Below are 19,227 nucleotides of genomic sequence, written 5' to 3' on the forward strand. Positions count from 1 at the left end.
GACAAGGTATTACATTTTGAGTGGTGTTTTTTGTTTATTAGAGAACACATTACAAAAGATTTGAGTCTTGAGCGTGACGTGAATTTGTATCTCAAAGCACTACTGTATTTCGTCAAGATGGCTTTTAGCCCAATAAAATGCTGCCAAAAAAAGCAAGTTTCAGTTTTTCCCCTTACATCCCCTCAATATTTGACACCAACTGGAAGAACTATTACATTTTCAACTAACCATGGGGTAAATTTTATGTTTTTAATGTGTGATTTTGAAGGAGAGGCATTTAACAAAACCCTAGGGGGCTAAAATATTCCATAGATTGTCAAAACACGCCGTCCCTTATAAATGATTGCAAATGAAGCGAGAGGTACACCAGTAGGTGTAAAATTTACTGCCATTAATAATTGGAAATACAGTATTGTCATTATTGTACATATTGAAAACCCCATGTTTTATCACGCATTTCCCCCGATATTTTTATGAATCCTTTCGACGGACACTCATGGACAGGGTGCAGTAGAAATGTTTGTGTTGAGACCCAAAAGCCACCGGGGGGTGCGCTTGCACAGTCAATCGAATTTTAAATGCAACCATGATTAATGAAGCCAATCCTTGGAGATATTAACATTCAAAAAGCCGGCAACCGTACATGTCAAATCAAGCACTTTGTCATCCTACCACCAGGAGCCAATGTTTCCCACGTTTGCGTTACAAAAGCGTCTGCTTTTCTCACCCTAATATATTATTTAGCAGTGTGTAATGGCATTGAGTTTCTCACCTGACTCCTAATATATACAGTGCTAGCTGTCAATTGAGACTGTTTTCGTAAAATCCGAAAAATTGTAATTACATTTGCTTTGAAATGACCAAAAATGACAATTTGATTGCTAAAAGATGAAAATTAGCTTAAAAGTAAATCATGTGCTTGATTTTTTTCATTGGTTTGCACTCAGCAAGTAAATTAGCTCTGTTGCCCTGTGTGCCACGTTTTTGCCATTAATTATTATTTACTTTATTTATTTTTGTTATTATTATTATTATTGTAAGTATCAAGCCTTGAAGCCGTGTTTATGTTCTGCTTATAAAAAAAAGACAATAAATAGACATTATTTACCAAAAATGATGAATAATTGTGATGAATAATATTGACCAAAATAATCGTGATTATTATTTTGGCCATAATCGTCCAGCCCTACTTAGCAGTCGAGCATTTTGAAATGTCAGTGTAGCGTGAGTGAGAGCAGGTATCCGGCGGCAACCGCCGCCACGGCGACCGCCGCCGCCGCAATCAGGAGGAGTCCCTTGAAGACGTGCGTGTCGTGAGTGGACGGACCCGTGCCAGCCACCCCGGCTGCGGAGACAAAACGTAACAAAGGTAACCACGCTGCTTTCTGCGCCCCCAATCCGTTTTGTTTTCTTTTTTTGCGGCTTACCAGTGACGACGACCCGATATTCCTTTACATAGTCGTCGCCGACCCGGCAGCGGTACAAGCCCGAGTCTTCTGTCCGCAGCCCGGACAGCGTCAGACGTATTTGTCCCCGTCTCAGTGCGTCGGCGTCGCAGTGGACGCGACCCACCGAATGGTGCGGCACGCCGAAAGGCAGCTGGAAGAGGACGGTGATCCGGTCTTCCCGAGAGAGCTCGCAGAGGATCCCCAGCGACACGTTGGGTGGACCGCCCAGATCCCAGGACAGAGTGATGTTGTCCTTTTCCCGGGCCCGGGTCACGTTGGCTTCCGATCTGCCGGGAGGAGTCTGCGCCGGTGCCGGCAGATCGACGGAGGATGACGACGACCCGGAAGCGGGGCCGGACATCAGGCCGAGGACCAAAGACAACCGCAAAAAGCTGCTCGTGGTCATCTTGATCTGGAGGTGGGCCAACGTTGTCACATCACACAAAACCATGCGGGACAATAGTGGTGGGTGTAGGGCCTCCAAAGTCTATTGTGATAGATTGCCATAAAGAAAAGACGTATTGCCATACGCATTGCCATAAACTGGGAAATGTTTGTAAAAAAAAAAAAAAAAAAATCCATGGCGTGAAACAGGGATCGGTAACCTTTAACTCATTCAGTGCCATGGACAAGAATTCTTGTCTTTTAAAATTGTAATAACAACATTAAATAACATTCTGGTTCAATGCGTTTTTTATGGAGAGCTGACACCCTTGACTATTGCTTACCTAATATAAGCCAATTGAAGCACTGTAGTGATAACTGTGACCATTGGATGGCAGTGTTTCCACACTTACAACACAGCTATTACCTACATCAATTCTAATTGAAGAATGGAAGTCAATCTTTCAAATGGCAGCACCCATATTTACATAGACATAGCACACAATACTCTGTTGGCCTTGAAAGGTGAGTGAAAATGCAAAATATACTGGCCCTTTCCTTTTCCAATGATGCTTGGCACTGAAAGAGTTAATATTCACTTGAACCCAGTTTCCATGAATAACACTGCACCGCACTGGGAGCCACAAACACTTCGTTAAATCTTAAATGAAGATGTTTACATATATATATATATATATATATATATATATATATATATATATATATATATATATATATATATATATATATATATATATATCGGGCCAGGCTGGCGGCCCTGACTGCAACTCACCTTAAATCCCGTCTGATTTCTTGGTTTTGAGGCGTCACTGCCGTCTCATGTGATCCCGAGTGACATAGGGAAGGGGGGGACCCCAAAAGCACCCGCCGCGCAACTAGCACGACTTACTCACAGAATGTAGCAGACGTCTGGAGATTGAGTCAGGTCTGACAGCTGGAAAATGGCTGTGTTCCCATCAAGCAGGCTGCACCTTTTGTGTGTGTGTGTGTGTGTGTGTGTGTGTGTGTGTGTGTGTGTGTACATTTCCAAACGTAAACCTTTGTGGGGCCCCGAGCTATGTACCCACACGTCATCACCACATAGCCTCGTGTCGGTTCACCACTTCTTTGGCCCTCATAGACACTTCTAAACCTTACAGAACTTCATCTTTTCATACGTTTTGTTCTAGTAATGAGAAGCAAAGCATTTGGGGGTCAAAAAAGTCTGTTAAAATAGAGATTGCGCAATCCCTGTCTGATTGAATAAACTTTGGAAGTCGGCCACTCCAGAAAATTTATTCCGATGCATGACACCTTTAGTGTGGGACGAGTGGACTAAAGATGGGATTCAAATTTCAATTTATATAAATTGGTTAATCAAATCAATTTATATATATATGTATATATATATATATATATATATATATATGTATATATATATGTATATATATATATATATATATATATATATATATATATATATATATATATATATATATATATATATATATATATATATCTGATGTTACAAGCTGTAACTTTTTTTCCAAGCATTGCCCAATATATGGCAATACATATTGCAATACACTTTCAAGCCACAATAGCCAGTGCTAGTTTTCATCCAGGTAGGCGTAGGCGTCTGGCGAGGAAGCCCCTCCCCCTCTCTACTTGACGGGCCCGTGGGCGGGAACAAAGCTTCCAAAGAGGCACTGCAACGAGGTGGTCCTCACAAATCTTTTGGAGCGCCGTCCACTTTCCTTTCTGGACTTCACAGGTGAGTCTTGACCTGCTTTTTTTTTTTTTTTTTTTTTTTTGGTCGCTGGGAGTGTTTTGCGTGTTCGTTTCACAGCAGGGTGTGTTGCTGCTTTGATTCCTTTTGCAAGTTGTGAGTCACAGGAACCTGAAACACACCCACACGCCAGACAATCAGATTGCGCAATCTTTTAGTTTCAGTAGCAATGTGGTGGACAGGGACTGCATGAGGACACTAAATGAGTCAAATAGGGAAAGTTTAAAAAAAAAAAAAAAAAAAGGCTCCTGGACCCATGACCCAAATGGCATCTTTTGACTTCAACCGTTTCTTTTAAAAAAATTATTTATTTATTTATTTATTTATTTTACGTCACAACTTCTCTCAGATTCAAATATGTCCATGCTTAACCTCCTGTTATGTTGCCGGTCATATTGACCCATATGGATACATATATATATATATATATATATATATATATATATATATATATATATACACACACAACACTTTACTTTGATTATTGTCCTTATTGCTTTTAAGGACAAATATTATTATTATTATTATTATTAAGCACAAATATTTATTAATAATGAAGTTAATAATTTATTCTTGTGGACAGATCAGATTCAAAATTTTAATGTTTTTATTATTACTGTCATTTCAAAGTAGTTAGGTACATTACAATTTTAATGTATTTGAAATGTAAATCATTACACTGCGATTGCATTACTTTTGTATTACTCTCACCATCATACTTGAAAATGTAGATTTACCATTCTATGCTCATGACACATCCATCGGAAGCCTAAAACCAGTACAAATCATTTCATCTGTATTGTAAACTGTTCAAGACAAGATACAAAATCTTTTTTTGTACTTTACAAAAATACAAAATTTTGTATCTTACTTTATTCTGTCGCGTCACAGCATAGTGATGCATTGTTTATCCTTTAGGCAAAAACAGTGAGTGCATTCCACAATTCCAATGTTAATATTCAAATTGAAGATCAGCTGGCTACGTTAGAGACATATTCAAAAATAGATGCTGTCGGTGGGGCTACCGTTAGTAGCTAGCCTACATCATTGTTTTTGTGTTTGACATGAGTTTTGTTTGCTTCATTTTGATACACATTGACCAGCGCTATTTCTAGACTGTTATTAATAGCAATTGTACCGTGAAAATTAGCGTTAGCTTACCTTGTCATTATCGCTAGCTTCAACAGGGAGGTTTCGCGCACAAAGTGCACCTAACCTATAATATTTTCTTGTCTTTATCTCTGACGAACTGAAAGTAATGGTCGTGTGTCCATATTCAACCTGCAGTTTCATCTCGACTGTAGTAGATCAGCAAGTTCTACTTCCACGATCTTGTGGTGTTTTTGACAAATTTGGGAAGGGAACACCACCTTCGGGCGAAAAATGCATCGTAATGCATTATATCAATCTCATCATTCGTAACGAATACAACGTTACTTCTTTTTTGTGTGTAATAAATTACACAACCGCGTTACAGCAAAAAGTAATGCATTAGAGTAATTACATTATTTTGTAACGCATTACTCCCAACACTGACTGTATGCGGCCTTCAGAGGAAAGGGTTTGAACAGCCCCAATTTATACTTCCAAAATAAGAGAAAACGCGCGCAAAGCTTGTGAATAGCTCCTGTGCATATATCGTCCATTTGGCTGATGTTTGAAGCGGCGTAATTGTCCGGGCTGCCCTGAATTTGTACCTCCACAGTATCTTGGTGCTGGAAAGTGTCTTGAGAGTAAAGAATTAAACGTTGCTCAACGCGGAGCATGTCTGGTCTGGACCGTGGAATGAGGAGCCCGTGTTCCAACCCGTCAAGCAAACACACTTGACGCAGCCCGCTCACGCTTTTTCTCTCTTTTAGCCCGGATGGCGGCGGCCAACAGCTCCACGCCGGCGGCGGGGTCGGCGAAAGGCGAGAGCATCGTGGACAGCGCGGCGGGCACGGGCATGGGCGCGCTGATCCTGGGCCTAGTCTTCGTCCTGGGCCTGCCGGGCAACGCTTTTGTGATCTGGAGCGTGGTGGCGCGGGCCCGTAAGCAGAGCGTGACCACGCTGCTCATCCTCAACCTGGCGGTGGCCGACGGCTCGCTGATGGCGCTGACGCCCTTCTTCCTGGCCTATCTGCTGATGAAGCGCTGGGTCTTCGGCACGGCGCTCTGCAAGCTCCTCTTCTACTTGTGCCTGGCCAACATGTACGCCTCCATCTACATCATTGCCCTCATGAGCCTCTACCGGCTGCTGGCCGTGGTGCGGCCGCAGCGCGTGGCCGCCGCGGTGGGCCGCCGGGCGCCCGCCTGGGCTCTGGTCGTCCTCTGGGCGCTGGTGGCGGCGGCCTCGGTGCCCGCCGCCGTCTTCCGCGACGTCAGGAAAAGCGCAGACCGCGCCGTCTGCGACTCCTTTCACGATCGCGACAGCCACGTGAGTTCTTACAACGCCCCCCCCTTCGGTGAAAACCGGGTTCCTAGGCAAGTGGGCTGTAACACACACTAACAAAACTTCGCGGTAGGGGAGAACATGCTGTGAACTGTAGGAGCTACCCACTTGTAAGAGGGTGTGCGCACTTTTGCGTCTACTTTCCAGTAGGAGAGAACATGCTTGGCACTAGGACTGCACAATTATGTCCATAATAATCACGGTTATTTTGGTCAATATTGAAATCCCGATTATTAACCATGATTTTTCATCACGTTTAGTCAAACATGTCTATTTATTGCCCTTTTTCGAGACTTGATACTTACGAATAATAATCAACTCAAATAAAGTAAATAATGACAACAACTTGACCCAAGACATGGCAAAAACTTGGCGCACAGGGCAAAACAGCAAACGTACTTGCAAAGTGAAAACCAATGAAAAAAATTAAGCGCGTTATTTACTATTAAGCAAATTTTCATCAATTAGCAGTTAAAATGTCATTTTCGGTCATTTCAATCCAATTTATTCCAGGTTTTTGTCAACTGGATTATTCAAAATGGGTCTCAATTGACAGCTAGCACGGTATGTATTAGGAAGCAGGTGAGAAACTCAACGCCGTTTCACACTGATAAATAACATACTGTACGAGGGGAAGAAAAGCTGAGGTTTTTGTCATGCAAATGTCTGGGAAATAATGCCCCCTGGTGGTAGAATGACAACATGCTTGATTTGACATGGCTTTTTAAAGGCTAACATCGCCATGGATCAGCTTCACTAATCATGGCAGCCGATATCGTGATTGCGATTAAAATTGGATTCATTGTGCAGCCCTACTTGGAACTATGGAAGCTGCCTGATGGTGAGAGGATGTGCACACTTTTGCAACTCCATTTCAGTAGGGAGAACATGCTCTGAAATACGGGTGCTGGCCACTTGCAAGAGTTGTGCACACTTTTGCAACTCTATTTCAGTAGTCGAGAAAACGCTTTGAACATAAGGATGCCACGTTTTTGTTTTTTTTGTTTTTTTGTCTGGCGCGTGCAGACGGTGATCCAGTACACGCTGGAACTGGTCCTTGGCTTCGTGATCCCGTACGGCGTGGTGGTGTTCAGCTACATCTGCATCCTGCGCCGCATCCGCCGCACCAAATTCCGCCGCCGCATCCGCAGCGAGAAGCTGATCCTGGCCATCGTGGTCACATTCTGCCTCTTCTGGCTACCCTACCACATGGTCAACATGGTGCACGTACGTACACGGGCGCGGGCGGGTGCCCGCGTGCGCATTCAAGTGACCTTTATGTCCGCAGGTCACGTGGGCGCTGTGTCCCGAGGGTTCGCTCAAAACCACGTAAGACCTTTGCTGTCTTGATCACCGTTTGCAAGTCAAATCACACGCAACCCCCTCCCTGACAAAGACAGACGCAACACTCCCACCTAACGGTCACACTTAATTACTACAATGCTCAATAAGCTCAAAATTTAGTGTCATCGCTTTATCCTAAAAGAAGAAAGAACATAGTCACTGGCAGTCAAGTATTTTACATAATGAGAATTCTTGTCACTGGCAAGGAAAGAGTTAAGTTTAGAACTGGTCTCAGACATGACCTCGTGGCCTCAGACGTGACCTCCTGGCCTCAGGCCTGACGTCCTGGCCGCAGACGTGACGTCCCGGCCTCAGACCTGACGTCCTGGCCTCAGACGTGAGGACTCCGAACTAACCCTAACCCTAATATCAACCAGAATCCAATTCAAATTATACTCTAAAACCAAGTCTTGACCCTCAAAATAAGGTCTGGACTTGTGGGGTCTACCTAAATGGTGCCAGCAAGTAAAAGATATCTCCACAACATCCGATATTTTGTCCCCTTCACGTCGTAAAAAAAATAGCCCCCATCGTAAAGCTGTTGAAACCCACCAACACAAAACAGTTCCAAGATCTGACCTGTGAAAATGTCCAACTGTAGAGCTGTCCATGGGGACAGTTTAAGACTTGACAAGAAATGACCCTGCTGCCTTTGGTCTACGCTTCATTCTGGACATGATCTTGGATCTTCTGTGGTTGGAGTCTTCTCTGGGTCTCATGGGGTCTTCTCTGTTCTTGCATCTTTCCCTCAGCCACCCAATCAGCTCTGCTTATTACAACTTGACCTTAAGTGTGTTTTTTTATGGATTTTCAAGATTCTGTCATTCATAAGAGCTTGTCTTTCAAAAAGGCTGGGCAAAATCTGGCACCGCGGCCGCGCAGTCACGTCCTCGGTGGCCTTCATCAGCAGCTGCGCCAACCCGGTGCTGTACTTCTTCGCCGGCAAGTCCTACATCCGCCGCGAGGGCCTGGCCTTCATGGCCCGCCTCTTCGAGGCGGCCGGTCTGGACTCGGTCACCAGGAAGAGTCGTCAGAACAGCCAGAACAGCCGCGACAAGGACAAAGAGGCCGACGGCCTCGTGCTAAAGGACAAAGCTCACGAGTCCAACCCCAGCCTCGACGCCAAAGCGCCCAAGCCTCAGACGTGACGTCCTGGCTTCAGACGTGACATCGTGGCCTCAGACGTGACATCCTGGCCTCAGACGTGATGTTGCGGCCTCAGACGTGACGCCGTGGCTTCAGAACTGACGTCCTGACATCAGACGTAACGTCCTAGCCTCAGACGTGACGTCCTGGCCTCAGACGTGACGTCGTGGCTTCAGAACTGACGTCCTGACATCAGACGTAACGTCCTAGCCTCAGACGTGACGTCCTAGCCTCAGACGTGAAGTCGTGGCTTCAGACGTGAGGTTGATGACCTGGCCTCAGATGTGTTATTGTCTTTTCAGACGTGACGTCGTGGCCTCGGACGTGGCGTTGTGGTTTCAGATGTGACGTTGTGGCCTCAGACGTTGCGTCGTGGCTTCTGACTTGACATGCTGGCTTCAGAAGCGATATCCTTGCCTCAGACGTGGTTTTGTGGTTTCAGATGTGATGTCTTGGCCTCAGATGTGACGTCTTGGCCTCATAATTAGGCATTCTGACATATTCTCATCCGTCCGTTGGCTCCGTGAGCCGTCCCGGTGAACAATCAGGTTCGCAAACGGTTGTCGTCTCGACATCTATGTTTTCCCGTCATGGCCTGTGTTTGGTGTCTTATGTGACCATGTGTTTGTCCAAATAAAGTCTAACTAAACAAAATGGAATGCATTGCTCCAGCTGCAGGGAAACCGCGGCAAGACAACCAAGACGATGAGTCGATGTCCCAGACTGGCTAAAGGGTTCATTCGGGCATTAGATAGAGGACTTGAATTAGGCCACATAGTTAACTCTGGTTCCTCGCAAGATGTATCCTCCCTGTTGGTAAGATATGGCTCTCAAGGAACCGGAGTTCCCTACCCCCGGCGCTTGACCGTCTTGTCGCTTTGACCTTTTCTTGCTCTGCGTCTTCCTATCCATCGGCACCCTGGCACACATCATCTGCTTCGATCCCGTTAAGACCCTCGGATCACATCTAGTCACATAGGTTAGTTAGTCGCCCTCCCAAGACGGACGAGGAACCATTTGGTGATAGCCGGACCTTCTTCCGCTTCCAGCAAAATAAGGCTCCGCAGCTTTTAACTCCCTCTTTCCATTTTGTGGAGCTCATGCAGTCTTCTGCTGATTTCCATTAGCATTATACTTACTCACAGTTAATCTCTTCAAACCCTACAGACTGACTCACCAAACCTCTCAAAACATTTCCAAGATCTGGACTCTGAAAATATCCAACTGATAGAATTTGAAACCGGCCCTTCTTCCGCTTCCAGCAGAATAAGTGCGGTGTCCTCGCAGCAGCCGCCAGAACGTCCTCGTCCACTCTCTGACTCGATTTGATTTTGTTCCTACTCGTCCCCCGTTGTGAAACGGCGGTGTCGCAACTGCCCCCGAGCAGAGACCAGCTCACCCGCCTGCCATGAATTCGACACATCCTGTTTCCTGTTTCATCCGTGAAAGGTTGCGGTCCACTGTAAGACAAGTCAAAAGCGGACCGAGCCATGGCGTCCAATAGCAGCGCCGCCTTCTTTATGCCCATCAGCGCCTCAGCCAAGGGCGGAATCGCCATCCTGACCTTGGCCTTCGGCCTGGGTTTCCCCGGGAACCTTTTTGTGGTTTGGTCGGTGATCTGCCGGGTGCGAAAGCGCTCGGTGACGTGTTTGCTGGTCCTCAACCTGGCGGCGGCCGACGCCTCGGTGCTGCTGACGGCGCCTATCTTCCTGCGGTACCTGGCGGGCGGGCGGGGCTGGGAGTTTGGCTCGGCCGCCTGCAAGCTTGTGCACTACCTGTCCAGCGTCAACATGTACGTGTCCATCTACCTCATCTGCCTGATGAGCATGGATCGGTGGCTGGCCGTCACCAGGCCCTTCCTGTCCCAGAGGATGCGGACTAAGCGCTCGCTGCTGATCCTTCTCCTGGGGGTTTGGGTCATGGCCTTCTTGCTCTCCCTTCCCATGCCTTTCTACCGCAGGTCAGTGATTTTGTAGTTCTCAAAAATCAGTTTCCAGACGGGTGCTCGGACCGTTTTTTTTCGCGGTCACTGTCGTGTCTTGAAATGTTAAACTTTGTTTGAACCCAAAGAGAAATAAAATGGTACCTACCTCTACTTACGAACGCACGCCGTCGCGTCTGACGTTATCGTTGTTAGCACGTCGTTCGCACTTTAGCAGCGACGTCACACAGGAAGCACTTTGCATGACCTCAAACTAAACTTAAGTAAACTTACGTGCGCTAAATAATCAGGAACGCTAGCTCCTGTGGACTTGTAAATGATTCCCGGATCACTAGGAATCTAAAATAAAAAGATACACATTAAATGACCTCAAAAGATCAAATATTAAAGTTGGCAGTAAAAAAAGAAATGCGAAGCATCGTTCGTTTTTGTTCGCAGGGTACACCAAAGAGTGATTTATTTGGCGCCGTGTCTCAACCACTTTCCAGTTCTCTTTATAAACAATGATAATGATTCTCAGCTGTTTTGCATGCTAGCTCGGGTTCCACTTCAGCCACTAAGTGGATTGTTGGAAAGGGCAAAAAAGTTGCTTAAAATTATAGCCTGAGTCTGGTGTCAGGTGAAGACATTGTGGTGTGGATTTAGTGTGTTTGTTCTAAGCTTGACTCCCTTATCAGGGTGATTGAGTGATTGATGTGAAGATTTGCCTTTAGTTTTAAGACGATGGATGTTTGCTTGTTATTTTCTTGGACTTTTTTTTTTTGGGGGGGGGGGGGGGGGGGGGTTGTCCTAAGTCATTTGATGAGGATGACTACGTCCTTGCGCGGCGGTGTGTGCAGCAATCTGCGGAAAGTTTTCCCCAACAACGCCACTTTGCATTTCTGCGTACCGTACCACTGGCAAAGCGTCGGCCACCGGGTCTTCCAGTACACCTTTGAGACGGTCCTGGGCTGCCTGGTGCCCTTCTCCCTCATCAACACGTGCTACTCGTCCGTCATCTGCCGGCTGCAGAGCGCCATGTTCCAGCGGCGGGGCAAAGGCAGCCGCCTCATCCTGATGATCGTCTGCGCCTTCGCGCTCTTCTGGCTGCCCTACCACATCATCAACGTCATCGAGGTGGGTGGACCTCCCGGATCCGGGGATCCGGGACCCCCGTTACCCCCGCGCTCCCCTTCTCGCAGGTGATCGGGCTGCTGCAGGACAGCAGGGCGACGGTGGCGGCCGCCCTGCTGGCCCGTCCCAACGTCACCGCCTTCGCCTACTTCAGCAGCGCCGTCAACCCGGTCCTGTACGTCTTTGCCGGCAGCTCCCACATCCGGCAGGCCGGCCTCAGCTTCATGGGTAAGCTCTTTGAGGCCACCAACTCGGAGAGCAGGAGCACGTCCACCTTCACCCGCGCCAGCTCGTCCCGGGAAGACACCTCGGTGCTGCACGCGCTCTCCGTCAAGCTGGGGAAGCCCTTGAGGGGCCGACGGGCGGACGGCGGAGACGGGGCCGACGGAGAGGCGGACCGGCCCGAGCTCAAGACTCTGGCGAGTGCTCAGCCCTTAGACTAGCGCCTTTGTCGTCCTGTGAGCGTTCTTCTCTTCTTTAAGAATTGAAATTGAAACGTTTTCCCTTTCGTTTTGTGTACCTATAAAATGCCACACGTTCCTTCCAGGAACAGTACGTTATTCTTTTTAAAGCAAGAGCAAATGAATCGGAACATGCGACTACTTTTTTTGTTTCTTCGAAATGTTCTCGTGACTGCAAAACGTTGCATGCCTTGAGTTTCACAATCTTTAATCGTATTTCGCGCTATTCAATGCTGTGCAAGGAGGTTTTTCTCCTTTTCGATTTAAGAGTAATTGAAACATGAGACCGCTTTCTGCTAAACTGTGGTCTTGTGACTTCTTTGCAAAACATCGCATGCCTCGATTTTGTAGGCTTTAATCTGATGTTGTGCTTTTTAATGATGTCACAGGGAAGGTACAAAATTCTGTTCAAATTAAGAGAAAATGAATTGGAACAAGAAGCAACTCATTGCTGAATTGTGTTCTAGTGACTCTTTTGCAGAAATTAGCATGCCTTGGTTTTGTTAACTTTTAATCGTATTTCATGCTTTTCAATGTCGTGCCAGGAACGGTACCTTTCTCTTTTCTACGTTAACAGTACGTTATTCTTTTTAAAGCAAGAGCAAATGAATCGGAACATGCGACTACTTTTTTTTTTTTCTTCGAAATGTTCTCGTGACTGCAAAACGTTGCATGCCTCGATTTTCACAATCTTTGATCGTATTTCACGCTTTTCAATGCCGTGCAAGGAGCATTTTTTTCTTTTCAAATTAAGAGTAATTGAAACATTAGACTACTTTCTGCTAAATTTTGGTCTTGTGACTTTCCAAATCATTGCACGCCTTGATTGTGTAGGCTTTAATCTGATGTCGTGCTTTTTAATGCTGTCACAGCAATGGTGCAAAATTCTTTCCAAATTAAGAGCAAATTAATTGGAACAAGAAGCAACTCGTTGCTGGATTGTGTTCTAGCGACTCCTTTGCAGAACTTTGCATGCCTTGGTTTTGTTAACTTTTAATCGTATTTCATGCTTTTCAATGTCGTGCCAGGAACGGCACCTTTCTCTTTTCTAATTAAGAACGGATGAATTGGAAGCAGTGACTACTTTCAGCTACATTGTGGTCTAGTGACTTCTTTGCATTGATTTTGTTAGGCTTTAATCTGATCTCCTGCTTTTTAATGCTGTGACAGCAATGGGACAAAATTATTTTCAAATTAGGAGCAAATGAACCAGAACGTAAAGCAACTTATTGCTGAATTGTGTTCCAGTACTGCTTTTCAGAAATGACCGCGCCTTGTTTTTTTTTGTCAGTTTGCTGAAGCAAATATTACGATGCCGACGACTGGCTCGTGAGGTTTGCTAAACGGTGGGTGATGCAAGACAGGAAGTGCACTCTGACAGATGCAATCTTCTGCTTGTCGCCACACATCTGCGGCACGCAATTTACGAACGGCACAAAATCTGTCCTCCAAATCTCACACGTCCAGCCGCAATCACGTAAAAGTGTCAGAATGGTTGCATTCTGAAATTTTACCTGCATTCATCATCTGCCGGAAATTTCAGCTCCCTCGAGTTATTTTTCCTATTTATTTATTTCTGATACCATAAAAAAATGAATTGAAGAAATTGTAACGTAATGCTACAAGGGTTTAATATCAACTCCAAATCCCACAATGGATAGCAAGGATTTTCCAAGACGGGAATCCAGGCTAAGCCACTCAACTAAGTCATTGAAAGTCTCGCAAATGTCATAAGGTGTCCGCTAGCGCCCCCGGTGGTTTTGCGGCCTCAACACAAATGTTTTATTGCGCTCTGTTCGCGGGGTGGATTCATGCAAACATTAGGGAAATGCAAGATGAAACGCGGGATTTTCAATATGTCCAAAATGGACAATATTTCCAATTTTTTAATGGCGGCGAATGAGCTATTTCCCTTCGCTATACATTAGCACGATGGTTCTCACCCTTTTTTCATTTACGTACACTCAGCCAAGTACCCCTTCACCAGTGCAAAGCATTTTTGGGGTTACAAAGAAAAGACTTAAAACATGCCATCAGTGTTTGACTTATTTAACTTAAGAACCCTTCAAACTTCATTTGTATCGGCCCACCAAAAATCATTTGTACTCTAAAGTATTTTCGAGACTAAAGCAAGCCCAGGGCTCCTGGGGGCTGCTTAACGGTCACGATGAAGTCATTTGATTTTTTTCATCCCCCAAAAATGAAAAGTGGCGGTCGCCGTCAGCTTTGGAGAAAACTCAAGGCCTTTAGATTGTGCGCAAAACACGGCGGTGGTCTGCGCTGGTCATCGGGTCTTCAGAGAAGGCCTCCAAGTGTGTGACGACACGCCACTGGATATTGCCAACTTGGCGTGAAAGGGAATCTGAGTGAGGGTCACGCTTAGAATAGCATCTTGTTGCCGTCCGGCGCGAGCGCGAGCAGGCGCCTTCCACGTCGCTCGATTGAACCCACATGGAGGCGAGCGGGGATGGCCTGCCAGCCGAATGGGAAGAGCAGTGGAGGAGGGAGAAGGAAAGGAGGAAACGAATGCTGGAGGAAGGAAGGGAAGGCGTCGAGCAGGACGAGCGTGAGCTCCGAAGGATCGTGGCCTTCAATGACTCCAGGTTGGGGCTGACGAAGGAGAGGGCGGAACCGGGCGGCTCCGAGCTCAGGGAGGGCCGAGACGCCAGATTGTACCCGAGCGAAAGCTTCCCTCGCGAGATCTTCGCCGTCCTGAGGGAGCTGCTGGAGTCGTGTCTCCTCACGGACCTGACCTTGAGCGTCGAGGACGGCGGCGTCCGCGTTCACTCTTCCGTCCTTGCCGCTGTCAGCTCCGTCATCAAAGCGGGACTGAGTCGAGAAAGTCAGGGGCGCGGCGAGCGCGGGGTCGATGCGCACCAGTGGAGTCTGTTTCTGGGTCCTGTCGTGGATCGTTGCGGTCTCCAGGCAGTTGTCCACTTTGCCTACAGCGGGGAGCTTCTAGTGGCTGAGACCCTACCACAAATTGAGGCGGCGGCCCGCGCACTCGGAGTTCCCAGATTGTTGGACCTCTGTGAGCAAACCGCGGGTCGGAAAGAGGGACCGGCGGTCTCTGCCAAAGAGGAGATGAGCCGCACACTCGCTTCCTTGGAGCAGCTGCGGACCGACGGCGTGGGCTGTGATGTCGTCCTGGATGTGAGCGGAGCTTCGCTCCGAGGTTGGTACCGTCGGTCCTCCTCTGAAATTTTCGCCTCCGCTTTGGCTTGGGCCCAATCCCCCCTTATGTCAGTCCACAGGGTGATCTTGGCAGGGGGCAGCGACTTCTTCCGAGGCATGTTCACCAGCGGGATGAGGGAGTCCCGTCAAGGCCGCGTCGCCCTCCCTTTCCAAGTCCTTCCGGAGATGGCCGCTTTGATTGACTTCTGCTATGGCGGGAAACTACCCGTCAACTGGGACAACGTCTTCGAGCTGGCCTGCACGGCACTACAGTTCCAGTTCCGCTCATCCGTCTCCCTTTGCCTCCTCTTCATGAAGGAGGAAATGGGAGCAAGTTCCTGCCTGGACGTGGCTTCTTTTGCCGCGGCTTATGGGATGTCCGAGCTCCTGGAGGAAGCCGACGACTACGTGCTGCGAAACTTCTTGGAGGTGTCTGCCACCGAAAAGTTTCTGGACCTCCAAGCCGACAAGCTTCTGGACTTTCTCTGCAGCGACGGTCTCAGCGTGCCGTCTGAGCTGCTCGCGTTTCGAGCGCTAGTCTCTTGGCTGGAAGCGGATCCCGACGAGCGAATGGTGCACGCTGACAAACTGATGAGAGGAGTTCGCTTCCCTCTCATGACCTTTCGGGAGTTCAGGGAGGTGAGTATCTTTTCAAGACTGTGGCCGCTTAAAATGAAGAAACAGTCGCCGAATCACAAAAGTGTCAAAGTCCATCACAAGTCCATAACAACATTCGCTCCTAGAAGGTATTGGAACCAGTTAAGATCCTAAGATCACACACAGTCACTTGGGTAGACAGAGTAGGGAGCAGACCTTCCGCATTGAGCAGAATAATTTACTCTGTACTTTCTAGCATTCTGGCGTACAGCAAATTGTTAAACGGAGGTCATGGGGTCATCTTGTAATTACTATTAGCGTAGCGAGCAGTAAAGACAAAAAAACTGGGCAAAGTTTTCCGGGAAACCTTTACAGTAGGGTAGTCCAGAGCCTTGCAGCCGATAAAGCTCTCGAACAGGGATCCTCACTCCTGGTCTTAGGGGCCTGCTGTCCTAAATGTTTTTGTATGTCTACATGATCAGGATCATTTTCCAGCTTCTGCAGACCTTGGTGCTTGTCTGATCATTTAAATCTGGGATGTTTCAGCAACGACACGTACAAAACATATAAGTCCCACCAGGACCAGGACTGAAGTTAAGTTTGCAGAACCTGCAGACTTCTATTTGGCTCATCGGACTCACCAAAAGCCCGGCGTCTTGTGACCAAAGCTCTTGAGACAGAGAATTTGACAACGTTCTCGCATTGAGATTGGAAGATCCTGAGCCTTGTAGTAGCGGACCAGAAGCTGGTATCAAACTTTCTCGTCCGTCGGGAGTCTACTAGTCATTAGAAGAACGGAGGGCAATCCGGTACACTTGTGGAGGCCGGACGTAAACACGTGAATGAAGGTCTTTGTATGGCGGAGGTCGACCAGCGCAGTTGTGCCCACCTGACTGACTCCTCCTTCCACTTGGTGATCTTTGCTCTAGGTCAGGGCCATTAACCTGCGCATCGAAACCAAAGACGTGCAACTTCAAGGTGCCGCTTTTAAAGAGTTTGGATCCAGCCTCTCGGTGCAGGATCGCTGTCGGGTGAGGCGCCCCAAAGACTCCCTGGTCCTTGTTGGCGGGGACCGGCTGGACCCAGATGTGGGTCAACGCATCCCAAGTAGCGAAATGTGGTTTGTAAATTCCCTGCGCTCCGGCATTGGCCTGGTGAAGGACATTGAGTGGAGGAGGCTGGCCCAGATTCCGGACAGGCCAAAGTTCCGACATGGCGCGGCCACCGTCGGGGCCCGCTTGTTTGTTGTGGGAGGATGTTACTTCTACGCCAAGGACAACGTGATGAAATCCACCTACAGGTGAAGGTGCTCCATTCGCACGCACACTTTTCGGACCCCCGCAGGGGTGCTCGCTCACGTCCGTCTCGTTGTATCGCTCCAGCTATGACCCGGAGCGAAGCTCGTGGAAGAGGTGCGCCGACATGCAGGAATGCCGAAGTAACTTCTCGCTGGTGGTGCACCGAGGTCGACTTTGTGCCATTGGTGGAGATAAGGAGCTCAACATTAATTTAAAGAGTGTGGAGGTGTACGACACGGAGGCCGATACCTGGAGGTGAGCTTTGGGGGAAAAAAATATATATCTAATATCTCTACTTCTGGCAAGCGATTGGACGAAACGTAACCAATCCAAATCAAGTCACGACGCCCAGCGCATTTGTGGAAATGTGACGCCGCTCGACATTAATGTAACGAGTGATACGGCGTCGCTAATTATTGCAGAGTTGACTCGACAAACCACCAATTTTGGAATTGATTCGATGGCAATCGCTGTTAATTTATCTGTTTATTTACCTTCTTGGTTTGAACGGAGGATAAGGACGAGGCCTGTGTCCTGAAAATAGCTTGACTTGACTCATTGTAATACCACGATACCGTGACTTTGATGTTTCTCCTCCACGGTTGTCACATCGTCACAATCTAAAATCGGCCCTCGCCTACTTGGAACACGCTTGATTGTTTTCCCCGTCTCCCGCTGTTTTCGGCCCCCCTCAGCTTCGTCCGTCCCGTGGAGCATCCGCTAAGCGGCCAAGCCGCCGCCGTCCTGGATGGCAGGGTGTTCGTCTCCGGGGGATTCGACCCTCGATACGTTTGCGTGACTTCCCTGTTGGCGTACGACCCCGAGGCGGGAAGCGTCCGCATGGCCGACATGACGCAAGACCGGGCCCAGCACTGCATGGAGGCGCTGCGAGGCCGACTGTACGTGGCCGGCGGCGTGTGCAACCTGAGGAGGTACTACACGGACCGGCTCGGCTGCGAGATTTACGATCCCGCCGCCGATTGTTGGGCCTCTCTCGCGCCGTTGCCCGTACCTCACGTGGGCGCGGCCTCGGCCGTCTTGGAGGACAGTGTCTACATCTTGGGAGGGTACTGCCAGGAGGACTACAGCGAGTCCGGACTGGTGCACAGGTGGAATCGTGGTACGCAACGCTGGGAGAGAGTGGGCAAAGTGCCGGCGGCTGTTACGGACATTCGTGCCTGTGTGTTACGACTGCCCCGGCACTTGAGATGCTAGCTTGAAGGGCAGAAATGGCGTGTCTTGCATAGTCTTTCTGACCAATGTGCGGAGGAACCAACGGACGTGAGCGCTTGGGTCGTTTGTGGACGGATGTGGCTAATGAATTCGTGGATATACTGTAGCTAATTACTGGATGGTTGAATGGGTGGATGGAGGGATGAAATGGCTAAATGATGGATGGAAATGGCTAATGAATGAATGATTATGGATGGTTGCCTGTCGATATTACGGTAGATCTCCTCTACAACAAAATTACGATCGACATTTTTCACAACAGGGGACTTTTCACTCTAGCGAATCTATGTCTCGGATGTAAACGTAAAAAACGTGTCGCGCACTCTCCAATCTGACTGAAGTTAAAAACAAAACCACCCAACGTATAAAAAAAAGAAAAACGAAATGAGCAAATCTACAATAAGCGTTCATTTTTATACTTACATCAATTTCTTGTGTCATTCATCTTTATATGGCTTTACATATGTAATGTACCGCTTTGGGCTGTCACGTGTGGCTTTGTTAGCATGTCATCAGCATTTTAGCAATGACATCACACAAGAAGCACTTCGCATAACCCCAAACTAACCTTATGTCAATTCACGTGCACAAAATACTCCCAAAACTCAATATTATCGCGCCTGTGGATTTGTAAATGATCCCTGGATCACTGGAAATGCCAAATAAAATGATACAAATGAAACAACCTAAAAAAGGCGTCGCTCTTTTTGCCTGTTTAGGAATTAGAAATAGAAAAAGATGTGCCTACTAAAGGCCGTTTCTGCCTGTTTAGACTATCCGCCAAAAGTTTCCGCACTGGTCAGTATGATTAATTTGAAGGGTTTAGGAGCATTTTTTATTCTTCTTTACATGATATATTTTGATTAT

General features: G+C 47.5%; 3 protein-coding genes across 6 annotated transcripts; all 3 read left to right on the forward strand.

The window, feature by feature from the left end:
- The first annotated feature begins 989 nt into the window (after positions 1–989).
- LOC148428733 (leukotriene B4 receptor 1-like) lies at positions 990–9,166 on the forward strand. 2 transcript variants are annotated; one of them, XM_088433321.1, is made up of 7 exons: positions 994–1,369; positions 1,460–1,866; positions 3,458–3,606; positions 5,481–6,037; positions 7,079–7,279; positions 7,341–7,381; positions 8,247–9,162. In XM_088433321.1, the coding sequence occupies exons 4-7, from the start codon at positions 5,486–5,488 to the stop codon at positions 8,542–8,544; spliced, it is 1,092 nt and encodes a 363-aa protein (XP_088289447.1). In that variant the 5' UTR covers positions 994–1,369; positions 1,460–1,866; positions 3,458–3,606; positions 5,481–5,485; the 3' UTR covers positions 8,545–9,162. The 2 variants fall into 2 exon arrangements, with proteins under 2 accessions (XP_088289457.1, XP_088289447.1); XM_088433331.1 differs by lacking the exon at positions 3,458–3,606 and having other exon boundaries at positions 990–1,369; positions 8,247–9,166.
- A 56-nt stretch (positions 9,167–9,222) lies between these two features.
- On the forward strand, positions 9,223–13,503 carry ltb4r (leukotriene B4 receptor). Its single transcript, XM_088433309.1, has 3 exons — positions 9,223–10,502; positions 11,324–11,600; positions 11,666–13,503. Exons 1-3 carry the CDS (start codon positions 10,033–10,035, stop codon positions 12,038–12,040), a joined length of 1,122 nt encoding a protein of 373 aa, XP_088289435.1. The 5' UTR covers positions 9,223–10,032; the 3' UTR covers positions 12,041–13,503.
- Positions 13,504–14,272: 769 nt separating this feature from the next.
- On the forward strand, positions 14,273–19,035 carry LOC148428735 (kelch-like protein 9). 3 transcript variants are annotated; one of them, XM_088420809.1, is made up of 5 exons: positions 14,273–15,871; positions 16,759–16,860; positions 16,990–17,129; positions 17,212–17,382; positions 17,823–19,035. In XM_088420809.1, the coding sequence occupies exons 1-5, from the start codon at positions 14,510–14,512 to the stop codon at positions 18,340–18,342; spliced, it is 2,295 nt and encodes a 764-aa protein (XP_088276935.1). In that variant the 5' UTR covers positions 14,273–14,509; the 3' UTR covers positions 18,343–19,035. The 3 variants fall into 3 exon arrangements, with proteins under 3 accessions (XP_088276935.1, XP_088276927.1, XP_088276919.1); XM_088420801.1 differs by having other exon boundaries at positions 14,273–15,233; positions 15,306–15,871; positions 16,759–17,129; XM_088420793.1 differs by having other exon boundaries at positions 16,759–17,129.
- Positions 19,036–19,227: the final 192 nt, after the last annotated feature.

Source organism: Hippichthys cyanospilos, chromosome 1 (assembly GCF_059441005.1).
Source record: "Hippichthys cyanospilos isolate Australia breed blue-spotted pipefish chromosome 1, RoL_Hcya_1.0, whole genome shotgun sequence".
NCBI lineage: Eukaryota > Metazoa > Chordata > Actinopteri > Syngnathiformes > Syngnathidae > Hippichthys > Hippichthys cyanospilos.

Bases quoted from the DNA above. Each gene is read 5' to 3' on its own strand.
- LOC148428733 (XM_088433331.1), top strand. From the start codon at position 5,486: ATGGCGGCGGCCAACAGCTCCACGCCGGCGGCGGGGTCGGCGAAAGGC. The intron at 6,038-7,078 runs GTGAGTTCTTAC...TGGCGCGTGCAG, and splicing joins TTCACGATCGCGACAGCCAC to ACGGTGATCCAGTACACGCT. The intron at 7,280-7,340 runs GTACGTACACGG...TTATGTCCGCAG, and splicing joins ACATGGTCAACATGGTGCAC to GTCACGTGGGCGCTGTGTCC.
- ltb4r (XM_088433309.1), top strand. From the start codon at position 10,033: ATGGCGTCCAATAGCAGCGCCGCCTTCTTTATGCCCATCAGCGCCTCA. The intron at 10,503-11,323 runs GTCAGTGATTTT...CGGTGTGTGCAG, and splicing joins CCCATGCCTTTCTACCGCAG to CAATCTGCGGAAAGTTTTCC. The intron at 11,601-11,665 runs GTGGGTGGACCT...CCCTTCTCGCAG, and splicing joins ACATCATCAACGTCATCGAG to GTGATCGGGCTGCTGCAGGA.
- LOC148428735 (XM_088420793.1), top strand. From the start codon at position 14,510: ATGGAGGCGAGCGGGGATGGCCTGCCAGCCGAATGGGAAGAGCAGTGG. The intron at 17,130-17,211 runs GTGAAGGTGCTC...GTATCGCTCCAG, and splicing joins GTGATGAAATCCACCTACAG to CTATGACCCGGAGCGAAGCT. The intron at 17,383-17,822 runs GTGAGCTTTGGG...GGCCCCCCTCAG, and splicing joins ACGGAGGCCGATACCTGGAG to CTTCGTCCGTCCCGTGGAGC.